Source organism: Sylvia atricapilla, chromosome 4 (genome assembly GCF_009819655.1).
Source record: "Sylvia atricapilla isolate bSylAtr1 chromosome 4, bSylAtr1.pri, whole genome shotgun sequence".
NCBI classification, from domain to species: domain Eukaryota; kingdom Metazoa; phylum Chordata; class Aves; order Passeriformes; family Sylviidae; genus Sylvia; species Sylvia atricapilla.
In genome coordinates, this window is record NC_089143.1 from 58,851,298 (window position 1) to 58,865,427 (window position 14,130).

At 41.1% G+C, this 14,130-nt stretch overlaps 1 protein-coding gene across 8 annotated transcripts in view; it reads left to right on the forward strand.

Moving 5' to 3' along the window:
- WDFY3 (WD repeat and FYVE domain containing 3) overlaps positions 1-14,130 on the forward strand; it is a 153,114-nt gene that overhangs the window by 36,867 nt on the left and 102,117 nt on the right. For 4 of the 8 annotated variants that reach the window (XM_066318045.1, XM_066318048.1, XM_066318050.1 and 1 more), the window contains exons 1-2: positions 329-463; positions 12,636-12,846. In XM_066318045.1, coding sequence (XP_066174142.1) covers positions 342-463; positions 12,636-12,846 — 333 coding nt within the window. In that variant the 5' untranslated portion in view covers positions 329-341. Of the gene's footprint in view, positions 1-328; positions 464-12,635; positions 12,847-14,130 lie in introns of those variants that run through there. The other 4 variants (XM_066318046.1, XM_066318049.1, XM_066318051.1 and 1 more) reach the window with 2 other exon arrangements.

Consider the following 14,130-nt stretch of genomic DNA (forward strand, 5'->3'; position numbering starts at 1 on the left):
ATTGAAACGTACTTACTTTCCTGTGAGATAAGAGAAGCAGGAAAATGTCGTCTTGCAAATTAATTTGTAAGCCATGATAGATCATTCTCCTTTGCGGTGATTGAGCTGCCGACCAGATGTCGTTTTGCTGGAGCGCACGGTTTTCCGTCTTGATCCGGCGCTTGTGTGATTTTGATTTATTCTCTGCGGAGCAGCTGTATCAGTGACTGGGGCCTGTGCATCGCGAGGAGGAGGGCTCCCTGCCCTTGGTGTCCCAGCCTGCTGGGAGGGAGCAGCTGCTCCTGGCTCACAGTCCCTCCCGCCTGGGCGCTGGTACAGCCGGCACAAAGCTCGGCAGAGGGATGTTTACTGGCCGAGGGCTGGCAGCGCCCTGGAGGCACAGGAGCTTGTCTCCTGTCTCTAGCGTCTTACAAGGGGAGGACTTGACAACTAAGATGCTGGCGCTGAACTTCAAGAATTCAAGGTACGATGAGACCTAAAAGAATCCCAGCTACTCTTATTTCTTTGCATGATACTTCCCCCCCCCGCCCCCGCAGACTAAAATTTAATTCCGTGTCTAGCATGTGTGAAGTTGGACCTCTCGTTGTCAGACCTGATGTTATAGGGGAAGCTAACCAAAGCTGAGGTTGATCAGACATTTAGTCAAAATCTAGTGATGTTTTTGAGCAAAATGAGTAATGTCCCAGTGCATGATTTTTTGTGTTTAGGATGTTGGCTCTAGAGAATTAAGTCAAAAGGAGGTAGTTTACATTTATCATCCCAGCTAAGGAAGAAAATAATTGATTTTAGTTTGTCACGTGGGTAGTTTTCAAAATACAGCTAATATGAGCCTTGAATGCAGTAGTGTTGTGAAGCCAGCTTGTTATGTTACACGTCCTTTAAGAAATCTAACAAAGTGGGAGAAAACAGTATTAAGATAGTATTTTCCCTCTCTCTTGAGTGCTATAGGCTTCATTTTTTCCCTTTGAATAAGAGAAAACTCACTTTTGGGGGGATTTCTAGCTGTCCTATTTAATCTTGTAATACACTGCAAACTGGTGTAGAGAAATAATTTATTCACTGTGAAATACAGCTTTAATTTTGGCACTGTTGCCAAGCAGGGCTAGAACATGAGTAATGAAGAGAAAACAAGAATAGTTTTTTAAGTAGTTATTGTAAATAGTAAATATACTATTGCCAACCTCTTTATTGGCAATCAAAAATAAGCAAAGTAAGTATGGGTTTTCTAAAATGTTGCAGCTTTTTCACTTTCAGAGACACCAGCTTTAATATACAAGAATATCTACACCTGCTTCAGTCATTTAGTAAGTGTGCCATTGAAAAAAATTTCACTGGAGAACTGGAAGAAGCCATTCATTGAGTAATTAATATTGCTTTAAAAGTCTGCAGTTTTAGTCTGCTTTGTAGGTTTGTGATTTTTTTTTTTTAAGTGTTTATTTTGTGGAGGGTTGTTTTGACTTTTTCTTTCCACTCTTTTATTTTTTCTTGTTTAATCCTTTATCTGGCACTTTCACTGCTAGGGATGGAAACCTTGTAGCTCTGATGGGCTACTTCTAAATCCAAACAGCTCAGTCCTGCCTTGGATCTGCCCCAGGTTTTCTCTGCAGGACTGTGTTCTGGGAGCAGCAGTCTCTTGTGTTACTGGGGAGATAGAGCTGTTTTCTGTAAGGAAGGATTCACAATCAGCTCTTTTGTCTTTACTCTTTGCCCCATGTGAGGCTTCTGAGAAGCATTTCCATGTCCAGCCTGGTGGAGCTGGATCCAAAACCAGGCTGGGAACCAAAGACATAATGTAGCTCTACCGGCAATCCTCAGGTGTTTGAACACTGATGATGAGACTGAGAGGGGTTGAATTGTTTTATCTGCAGTTTGTGACTGTCATCCCCAGGGGATCATCTGACACCCAAAAGAGAGGGGTCAGGGAAAGGAGAAGCAGAAGAAATGGAAGATGAGAAGAGACAGTACTTTTCTCCCATTGTTACAATACTTACTTAGTTACACAAAGCATAGGAGTCTCTACTGTTTTTCTACCACCACCAGTGGTGGTGCCTCTTCTGAGGAGTAGCTGAGGGAAGTGGGATTATATAGCCTAAGGAAAAAGAGGCTTAGAGGGGACTATACTGCTCTCTGCATCTACCTGAAAGGAGGTGCTACTGAGGTGGGTGTCAGTCTCTTGTCCCAAGTAACAGGATGAGAAGAAATCACAGAACCATTAGTGTTGGAAGGCACCTCTGGAGATCATCCAGTCCAACCCCCCTGCCAAGGCAGTGTCACCTGGAGCAGGTGACACAGGAGCACGTCCAGTTGGATTTGGAATGTCATCAGGGAAGGAGACTCCACAACCTCCCTGTGCAGCGTGTTCTGGGGATCTGTCACTCTCAGTGTGAAGAAATTTGTTCTCCATGTTGAAGTGGAACTTCTTGTGTTTTAGTTTATGGCCATTGCTCCATATCCTGTCACTGAGCAGTGCCAGAGAGTCTGGCACCATTCTCTGGGCACCCATCTTTGTGATATTTAAGGGCATTAGTGCATCAGTCCTATCCAGACTAAACAGGTCCAGCTTCTGCAGTCCCTCCTCCCGTGAGAGGTGATCCGGACCCCTCATCATCTTTGTGTCCCTCCTCTGCACCCTCTCCAGTAGCTCCTTGTCTTTTTTTGTCCTAAGGAGCCCAGAATTGAACACAGCACTCCAGATGTGGCCTCACTAGGGCTAAGTAGGGGTGCAGGATCACCTCCCCCAGTCTGCTGGATGCGCCCCAGGATCCCATTTGCCTTGGCAATCAAATGTCCTCAGGTTGTGTCAGGGAAGGCTTTAGGTGGCTATTAGGAAAAAGTTCTTCACAGAAGGGATTATCAAGCATTGGAAGAGGCTGCTCCAGTCACCATCCCTGGAGGTATTTGAAAGATGTGCAGATGAGGCAGTTGGGGACATAGTTTAATAGTGGGCTTGGCAGCGCTGGGTTAGGGGGATAGACTTGATGATCTTAAAGGTCTTTTCCAGCCTAAGTGATCTTTTGGTTCTGTACTATATGGCATGCAGAACTTGATTCTAGTGAATGCCTTGGGACCATCCTAATTTCAGTCAGTAGATACGTGTTTGCAGGTATTTCTGCTGCTTTTCCATTCATCTCTGAACTGAATTGCTACTTATAAGGAGTTCGGCTGTTGTATTTTGCTTTGCACTTAGGAATACTATGGACATGCGGGTTAAAACATTGGGATTATTCACCCTTATTTACTTCCTATTGCTTTGGAAATAAACAAGCATTTGTGTCCAGGCTTTAATGCTGATTTAAATGCAGATATGCTGCTGTTTTTGTTGCAATCTTTCTGCCTGATCGTAGCAGAGAGAGGAATTTTATTACATCAGCCAAACATGTGCTGGTAAGATCATTTTGTTGTTTTTCTTATCCGTGTTGTTAGAAACAAGAGTGACTCTATGGAGACAAATTTTACAGGTAATGGGCTTCTACTTACTGCTCCTTCATATGCAAATTTCCTAAAGGCAGAAGAAATGTTTTCTTTTCGGCGTATAAATGGCTGGTTTATATGGCTGCAGGAAATTTTTGCTTTAGATTGCTGTTGAGAAGAAAACCCATTACCACCAGCAGCACAAATGGGGACTATGCTCCTGTTAAAAAAAAATCAGTGGCTTTTTTAGCTAAATATGAGACCCGTGCTTAGAGTCACTGTTGTCATTGCTGAACGTGCCCTGTTTGGGGCTACTTCACTTCCTGCGCGGCCTTACTGTGAGGATGTGCAGGCTCTCCCCTGTTCCAGTTTCACTGGTTTTCTTCCCCATCTTCCCCACCGCACTCTCCCACTCCTCATTACTAGGAAAGGTGAATAGACAAACCCACTCTTCCCCATTCTTGATGGTGGCTCATTGTTTTTCTATTGATTCAAATGCAATAACTTTCCTAGGAAGGCTTTTTTTTTTGTTTTGCTTGTTTGCTGCGAATACAAGAGCCAGTCTCCAGAGCAGTGTTTTTATTCCTGTGCATTTGTTGATGTCTGCATGCCAACCAAGCGCACACTTGTCTCTTCAGATCCCAGATTATTTTGCTTCTTTGTTTTGTGTCTCTTCCCCTCTCATCCTCTCTTTTTTTGTTTTCTAGGGGCTTCTTAGCAGAAGTTTCTCTCCTGAATTTCATTATTTAGTCATTGCCATGCAGTTCAGGCCATCAAGCTAAAATTTCAGTTCTGCTCTGTTCCCAGTGGGCTGTAACTAGTATTCTGTTTGTCCAATTAATGCAAATCAGTTTATTTAGGCCTTTTGAAAACAAAACAAAAACAAAACAAGAAAATCAGCATTCAAAGATGCTCAAGATATTTTACCACCGAACACATCAAGAAGTCAATTAGAAGTTGCTCTCCAAGGTTATTGAGGAAGCAAATAGTCTGCTCTGTTTTGGTTTGAGTTTTTTTAACCAGTTGTTACCTATCTTCGTGGTGTTCTGCATATTTTTCTTCATGCTGCCTAGCATCAGGAAAAAAATATGGTTTGAAAGCTTCAAATAAAATGTTCCCATTGATTCTCCCATTTCAGATGATTTTGCTGAGGTGCAAATGTTTCTGAGATGTTTCAGCTCTGCCAGCATATGTTCAAAACCAAAATGATGTTTCAGTATTTACTTTCCCTAGATGTGTTTTTCAGCTCCAGGTGTTTATAGCAGTATTGAGGTTTGCAGGATAATATGAGTTTGCTTATAAACTGTCTTGTCAACCAGCAAGTGTGAATGGGGAGCATTCCAACCTCTAATGTCCAGTTACAAAGTTCTAGATTAACACTAGTCTGATAAATTTTAGGTTCCAAAAGTCATCTGCTGGATTTATAATGTATTCATTCTGGTTACACTGAAGAACAGAATTTCTGTTCCCTCAGTCTGAAACCTGTGAACTTACTAGGCATCATATTTCTATAAATAAGTGTTTCAAAAATACACATTGGTGAGAAACGTCTCTATTTTTGTCATGTTTTGTGTCTGCTCCAGCCAAGTTGGACTTTGCTTCTGCCTGTCAGGATTTTTGTGTTACACATATTTTTGTCTCCTCGGTTAGCATATTTTTCTGGTAAAAAATGTCCTTTGCATTCCTTGAGCAGAGGAGGAATTGTCTGTCCAGAACTAGTGCAGACTTCATGGCAGTCAGAGCTGGATTGCTGCCTTTGAGAGCACACTGGAACAGGTCAGAAGAGTGGAAAAAATGCCTCAGTGGTATGATTGCACAAGCATGGGCAAATGGTTTCTTGGAGCCTGGATGTCTATGAATGAACCACCTGAAGGTACTAAGGCAGGTGTCTCCTTTCTAATGTAATACCTGTATAGAGGCCTGTACTTTGATCTTCACTGTAACTGATGATTAGGGGTGATGAAACATGGCAAGATGGATTTGTTTTCTGGAATGACCATTCCTCATCTCGTAAAGCAGAAAGGCTTCTTTTACACGTGAAGAGTTTTGTTTGGTCCTCAGCCCTGCAATGGCAATATATTTCTGCCTTGCATGAATTATTGAAAACCTTTTTCTCATATAAATACTGCTTTCTTTCTTCAAACTAAGCAGATCCCATGGAGCAAGAACAGTTTGAGGTATGGAATTTCCACTTTCTATGATGGTTTTTGGAAATCAGATCTGTGTTTATATGCAGATGAGGTGGTTTAAGTCTTTGCATTGAAATTCAGTCATGAAGGTGTGTAGAACCCAGCAGTCAAATATGGATTTCAGGTAGCCTTAGGGCTGGTTGGATGGTATTTCTTGGTCTTGTTTTGTGAAGAGATGAAGGACCATCTGTTACAGATACCTCAAAGATGAGGTTTTCTGCTTCTCCTAGTTGGATGCATTTGGCTTCTGAAAAGTCAAAATGACTCATTCAGTTTCCGTGACCTTTTTCAAATGCTGCTTTTAAACAAGTGGTGGATGTATCTGTTCAAATGCTTACAACAGCAGATTTACCTTTTGATTCTCAGGATTGTGTGTGATAGTTCAAGACAAAACAAGAATTTATCTTTCATTTTAGTTGAAAAATATGTAAAGTGTAGGAAGGCAGACACCTTAAATCAGTGTGTCTCCAGTCTAAATGACCTGTATTTGAGCTTTCTGGCAGTTTGCTTTTTCAGCATTTTCAATTCTTTAGCTTGATTATCAGTTTATTCTGAGCTGAGAAAGTGTAAGTCCTTAAATCTTGTTAAAGGCTTCCTTAAGGAAAAGCAGTACTGAGAATTAGGTTCATGGTGATGACAGATCCATAATGAGTGCTAAATAAAGATGTAGGAAGTGGAATTATCATCATCCAGCCGAAAATCACATTCTAGGTGCAGTGTGGACAGATTTGTTCCTCATAGGAAAAGGTGGCACACGTTTGCTTCCTTTTGCACTGTCTCATCCTCACTCTCTATAAAAGTAACTTGTAGCTCCCTTCTGCTTCATCAAGGTGTGAGTTTTGCACACCATCCCCAGATGTCTGTGAGCAATGATTTTAGTCACATCCTTTGCTTCCATGTAGTCCTTCATGCCAAGTAAGTCTTGTTCTGTGCTATTGCTCTGAATGATGATGTTGAACCAGGCTCTTCAGTCCCAAGGGCAGTCTGGATGGTAGGACTGCACTTGAGGTATCAGAGTTGTCAGTGCTTTTCTTGCATGGAAATAGCAGCAAAGAAAAGTGATGCAAATTCAGCAGTGGTTTGGAGAAGTACTACACACTATTTTCAGCTGGGGTAAGATTTAACACTTTGGTTTACAGGAGGTTTATTTTTTGGAGGGGGCAAGAGAAGTGTTTGTAGCCTGGAAATATTTTGTTAGAGTAGTGCAAGTCATTTTGGGAAATGTGGTGGTTGAAGCATTAGAAAATGCAGTGACAGAGTTACTTTCTAGATACAAGCTTTACACAGTAATTCAGGAAATGAATAGGCGGAAGTCAAAAGCAGTATTCACTTTATTTTCTTATTTGAACAAAATTAAGTGCAAAAAGTTGATGTAACTGAAGGTCATTTTCATTAAAATTATTACTGGGAATATGTGCATTATTAGTCTTTAGTAAGACAGCTCTCCTCCATCCCTGCAGCATAGGTCAAAAGTATCACTGTTATTTAATTGTTGTCCTTTTACACTGAATATAAAACCTTCAGGAGGGTACAAACCACAGGAAATCTACTCTATCAGCACTTGCTATTATGTGTTATTATCATGAATAATTTGTGGGAAATGGAAGAAGACGACTGATAGCCCACGTTTTATATCTTTATCTTTCTCAATAAACAGTTACCAAAGTTCTTCGCATTTGTTGAAGCATTAGGAATTTTTGTTTGCAGAGATTTCAAGGCATTAAGGTCAAATCGAGCATAAGAATAGCATGTCTAATATTGCAAATAACAAAGAAATTGTATCTTTAGCTGTCATCTGACTGGAGTTCAGAGAACAGGAAAAACATGTCTGGAATCAAGATAGCAAAGCACTTTTTTTTGTTTGTTTGTTTCTCAGAGGTGTTAAAAAATAGCTGCATTGAATTCTCAGGTTTGGATACCACCCTGTGAACTGAAACATCTCTGTAATCAGCTCTTCAACCTATAGAAACAGACCAGTATTAGCTCCTCTGTTCATCTAAAAAAGTCAAGATTAAGTTTTTAGGTGGTAGCATAAGGTTCCTCAAGGTAAGTTTTGAATTACTTCAGTGCAAGGGAAGAAAAAACCAAACTATACACACAAAAGTCATGACCTTGAAATAATAGTGTGACCTTTCAAATCCTTGCCTGCACACCTTCCTTAACAATACTTAGCAGTACAAAAGATGGAGTGGGAGTTGGTGGTTTTCCCGTTGGGGGGATTTCTCAATGAAGTAGTTCCTGTTTCAGCCAGATGACTGGATGTTTAACAAGAGGAAACCATAGTATGGGGATAGGTTCTTTTATTACTGGGACAGAATATGGGATTTGCTTCAGGCTCTCTTACAGGGACCAGGCAACATTCCCCAAAGTTCAGTCTGTCAGGGAGAGCTCATGGCATCATTTCCAGCAACACAGCTTGCTTATGCATGATTTTCTTTGTGTGTGTGTAGTTGTTTTGTGTTTGGTGGCAGGACTGGTGGGGGGGAAGGGAACGGGAGGAAGTAGTTGTGTTCCTCCGCTTGCCCTCCTGCTGATGTTTTTGTCTACAAAGAGAATTTTTTATTCCTGCTCGGTTCTAAGCACAAATGGATGCGTATCTAGCCAGTAACAGCTCTTTATTGTTTCCTTTGAAGGCCAGACAATGTCCTTTTGAATAGTGCATATTGGTGATCATCTTCAGAATGTTAGTATTAACTACATGGGTAGGGAATCTGAAATTCAGGGAAGAAGTAACAGGCCGAGTGGGGAACTGACAGGTGTGGGATTTGCTGATCCTAATGGACTTCTGTGATTCATTATAGCAAGAAGACTTAAATTTCTTTTTCCTGAGATAGTTGGGATGGAGGCATGTGCTGGTGTCCCATTATAATCTGCAAAGAAAGAAGCTGATTCCTGTTTCACTGCTAAGCTGCTGATGTAATACCAATATAGTGCCTGGAGAAACACTTGTGACTGTAATTACTAAGCAGATAATTACCTAGCTGCTTATTTAAATAACATCCTTTTGGAACTAGATGCACAGCTCGGACCTATAATAACTGTTGTGAAAATGAGTGTGTTTCATGCAGCTTCTGTCTGTCTACTTTTTTTTTCTTCACAAATGTTTTGATAGCTGTAGTAGTATTACCCATACATTATCATACCCTAACTTGTGTTAATGATTATGTGTGTGTGTTGTGTTTTTCTCACAGTGTCTGTCTTTGAATTTTTTAAGTTGTTGGTATTTTCTGTAACATGATTTATGATCATTTTTCCAACAGCTTCCACTAACAGTGGAAAACACCTTAAAATATTTTGAAGGGTAGAAGTTAGCTCTTACACTAACTCCAGTGAAATTTCTAGAGAATCTCATCTTGTGGGATCCCCTTATAAATTTAACAGAAAAGTGAAGAACCTTGGTGAATGGCTTTATATCAGAGCTGCTCAAATGGGTCAGCCTCACTTATGCTCCTGGGGAAATGTGCAACCATCTGACAGCCTGTGGAGAAAAACAAAGGGCTGCTTTTAAAGTGAGGATGCTTATGTTGTGTTTTCACTGCTTGCTTCATTTCTTCTCACATGGAGATTGTTCTGCTTCTACCACTAAGAGAAAACTGTAATGTTTATTACAAGAGCAGTGGTTTTATTGGACATGTTTGTAATCTACTCATCAAGTGTCTTATTTTAGTTTTGGTCCATACAGAACATGATGCTCTACAACTGCCATTAATTCACATTTTTAGCTCCAGTAGCAGGAGGTGGGTACAATAGGCTGAAACACTTCAACCCTCCTGTTAAACCATGTGCTTGTCACAGTGGGGCTGTGTCATAGAACTTCCGCTTGCTTCGTTTGCATTTTCAGAATAACTTCTAACTTCTTCCTCAGCTTAAAAAAGCCAAACACCCGACAGCTGGAATGTTCAACTCACAGGTTCCCTATGAAGGGTGTACCTGCTTGGAGCTGCTGGGGGAAGAAACTCATCAGGGCTGTGTAGTAAAGGATGTGGGGCAGCAGTTGGATGTACACACCAGAAGAGGGAATGTGAGGCAAGGAAGAGACTGTCATGCTGAGAACATGTTTCTGTCCTTGCCACTTCCACAAAACTCCTCTTGAGGTTTTTGGAGCTGCCCTCTAATTGCATCCTTTGTGTACTGGGTGTTTAGCTCTGAGATCACAGGCTGAGAGGAGAAGGACATCAGCTGGTCTCTAAGGGACACAACGCAAGGAAGCAGAAAGATTCAAGTGTTACAAGGCTGTAGGATTAACTGCTCTGCAAAGTATCTTCAAATAGATACCATATTATTAGACAGCAATTTTAGCATAAGGGAGGATGTGTGTGTGTGTTCATTGTGTGGATATTGAGGCTCTTGCAATGCCTGTGCTGTGGGGCATATCTGTGAAAGGAAGCTGGTTTATTAGTTGTGATGCATTCTGGTCTGGCAGGGCTAAGTTGGGACAGAAGAATCCCTAAGGAAATGCACTGATGGGTGTGCAGAGCAGCCTTTCAGCCCAGGTTGTGGGAACCAAGGTGTAGCATCATGCTTAGGGGGATGAAGTAACAAAATACTGACCAGCTGCTCATGAAGCATCTGCTGAGAGAGGCAGGAGGCTCTTTGGGGCCTGTAGGAAGTGAGTGTGCAATTTAAGGCTCTACTGCAAAGCATGTGCAGACCCAGGCCGGAGTCAAGCTCTGCAGTCATTTACAAGACAGGTGTTCCCTAACTTTTGGGTTTGCTTCTCTTAATTGCTGTGCAGGATGCTTGATTGTCATGTGCTATAAACAAGCAGCTGTGAACAGGTGGAGTGACTGTTGCTGAAAATACTGGAATCTTTTCATTTTTGGCATTAAGGAGTCTGCCAGGTCTTAATGCTGAATTCAAGTCACATGTGATGGTTGCAACTGACTGAGGATTGTGCAGATGCTTTCACTTAGTGGAATAGGAAGACCCTTTTTTCTAGATATTTTTTGTTTCTAGTAAAAGGTTTAAGTGTCCTGCTTTCTCTCCTGCAGGCTGAATTCTAAACAAAGAAAACCTCAGTCAAAATATTTGTACAGGACAAAGTAGCAATATAACAGTGTTCTTTCACTGTTCACTTTCATTTATCTAAGATTTGAGTCTGATTAGGTTCTAGAGCCAACAGCTCTCTTCCCATAGATAATCTGTGCTGTGATGATCAGAGAAAATATCACTGGATGTGGGCAGGCAAAAATACATCACAGAAATTCTTTCGGCTTTCATGTACAATATATTTTAGATGACATTGCCTGGAGCCCACACTAGCATTTTTTGTAATGAGAGAAACACACTAAGAGACAATTCTGGAATAATTCCAGAAGTAGCATCTACTTTGGAATTCAGTTACTTTTGGGGAAAAAAAATATTTGGGATATTATTTATATGTTGCAGAAGACGATGTAGACTTCTTTCCTGCTGCTTAGCCAGAAAAGGTTTGGGTCTTTGAGCTCAGATCTGGTATTCTGTTAGTTTACCTGTTACAGCAAGAGAAGCATCTCCAAACTGAGGAGTTTGGGAAAAGCTATGGGTTTCTGGAGGAAACTGTTTTATTTTTAGCTGCGTCATTAATGCTGATTTGTAGTCTTACCTATGTTATTTCTTAGGGATGAAATGCTAAAAAAAAAATCTGTCTAATTTTTCTTCAGTTGTGAAAAGCCACTGCACATTGCCAGCATGAACTGACTGTTGCTGGCTTGTAACTTAACTTAGTTTTTTTGATGACTTCTTGTTTCATTAATTATTTTTTGTATGGTACCAAAATGTTCATTAGTATCAGTTCCTTATGTTTTACTATGTGTTAGTAAAATGCTTTATGAATATGTTTTATGAATGTGTTCCAGAATGGGGTCTCTTTCTTGAGTTAGAGAGAGATTGTTTTTCTTTTGTTAATGTTTCTTTTTGGTAGTTTATTACCTTCACTTTTACAAGCATAGGTCCAGTTTGTTATTGATGTTATTTTCCTGGCTTTAGCATCTGGCTACTGTCTTTTATCACAACTTAATCTTTGGGTTGGAGTTCTTCAGTAATGTCTACTTTCTCTTCGTTACTCTAATTACAGCACCTTTGGAATCATCACTTCTCCTTTTATTAATTGACCCTCCATGGTAACCTCTCTTTTTGATAATTTAAATAATTAAGTGCTTTAAGTTTCTTGCTGCAAGGCATTTTCTACTCTTGAATAATTTTTATAACTGTTACTGACCTTTGCTTTTATGACTGCCTTTAAGCAGTGAGATGTAGGCATTGCAATTCTGTGGAGTATTTCATTGTTGGTAGTCTTTATATACAGAGCAGAAACTGTTTTCTGTGTATTCCCCTTACTCCTTTCCTAATGAGAACGTGGCTGTGAGATTAGTCCCTTTTGCTGCAGTGTCCAGTTGGCTACATCTGTTTAGGGATTTATCTGCTCTGACCCTCACGCCTCTCATGCAAGGTCCTGCCTTATAGACTTCAGTCCCATGGTTGAAAGACTTGGTCCATGCTGTTTGGAAGACTGAGGTGTAATTCTGCAGAGCCAGTAGCTGGGGGGTGAGATGAATGATGCCTCCACTGGATAGCATTGTCTCTTTGCCATAGGAAAGTCTGGGAAAAAAAAATCTATGCTTGTCTCTGTATGATAATTCCAGCGTCTGAGAGAGTTGGAAGGTCTTGTGTTATTAGATTTTAAAGTACTGTTGTTATTCTAGAATTAATTTGAGAATACTTTGCATTATGTAGATAACACTGCTGTAAACGCTGTGGGACGTGCACCAAAGGATTGTAAAACTCATCCAATAAAAAGTACCAAAGCATTTTGCTGTGTTCAAAGCATGGCCAGCCTGCTTTCTGCTGCAGAATATCGGATGTTTTTCTCTTTCAAGTTGTTGGCTTTAAATCCTCCAGGCACATCCTAATCAATGCCTGGCATATAAAATTAGCTAATGCTCTTAACTGCGGCGTGGTACTTATTGTGAGAGAGGGTGCTGTGCATTTAAAGGCTTTGATGGAACAATGCCTCAGTCTCCTGTACTCAGCAAGTTCCTTTTCCTTTCTGAACAGGATAGGAGGGAGCTTCCCGAAGGCAGCCAAGATGAATATGGTGAAGAGGATCATGGGCCGGCCGCGGCAGGAGGAGTGCAGCCCCCAGGACAACGCGCTGGGCCTGATGCATCTGCGGCGCCTCTTCACCGAGCTCTGTCACCCTCCACGGCACATGACCCAGAAAGAGCAGGAAGAAAAGCTTTACATGATGTTACCAGTGTTCAACAGGGTAAGCCAGGCAATTTGCAGGAAGTGTTTTCTTTGTTTGAATTGCCTGCTCATAGTTTGTATTCCCAAGACCTTTTGGTTCTAGCATGAGAGGTTTACTCCCATTGGTATCCTTTCAATTCTCCCCTTGTCCTCACACAGTGTTGTGTTAGGGGATAAACTAACCTTTGGAGTTTTCCTTTTCTTATCACTTCTTCTCAAGTGCAATCCACAGATGCATGTGGACTGACAACTTTTCTACTGTGCTCACTGCTATTACAGTCATCTGATCTCCAACCTAAACTTTGGGAGCAGGTTTATACTAACTTTTTTTGTATGGCAGCACTGTCCTTGAGTCTAAATAACTCTTTTCCCTTCTTTGCATTTATTGTACTGATGCATATTTAGAGATAGCAATCATAATATGTCCTGTCAACTTGGTTTTTCTAGGCTACATGAGCTGAACAACTTTAATTTCTCATGTGATATATTCCCTATGTTCTTATCACCCTTATAGGCCTTTTTTACATATTGAGTCTGAATCCCCCTTTCTGGACAAGGGAGATTCTGAACAAGCAATCTGTAGGGAAGGTATAATAGCCACTTGTACTGTGGCATTTGCATTTCACTACTCCCTTGTACTCAGGCACTGAGATTTTGTTTGGAGGGAGAATTATGGCAACTATCACTGAAATGAATAGGAACTAAATCCTCCTGATATCTTATATCACTCAGGTTATTGTGGATAATAATTTTGATGGTAGTTTTAGGGTCGTGAAAGACCAGTAGGTACAGATCTGGCTTTCCTTTTTTCTCCCCCCTGCTGTGTGCTGTTATTCCTTACTTCTTGGGTGATAGATTTGTGCTTGTATATGCTACCTCAGAGAACTGGAATAATCCTAAAAACTAAGAGGATATGTAGTTGAAAGCATGGCTTATGAAGGTGTTGGACACTGAGCTACTTGTATGCTTGCACTGGTTTTGCTGGGATAGAGTTAATTTTCTTTATAGTGGCTAGTGTGAGCTGTGTTTTGGATTTGTGCTGGAGATAATGCTGATAATATGGGGATGTTGTAGTTATTGCTGAGCGGTGCTTACACAGAGACAAAGCCTTTCTGCTCCTCACCCCACTCCACCAGTGAAATGCTGGGAGTGCAAATGGAACTGGGAGGAGACACAGTGACCCCAGCTGAAGCAGTGGATATCCCTGATATACAATGTCAGGCTCAGCCTATAAAACACAGGGGGAGGAAGGAGAAGGAGCTGGGGGGAATGTTCAGAGTGGTTTGTCTTCACAAGTCACTCA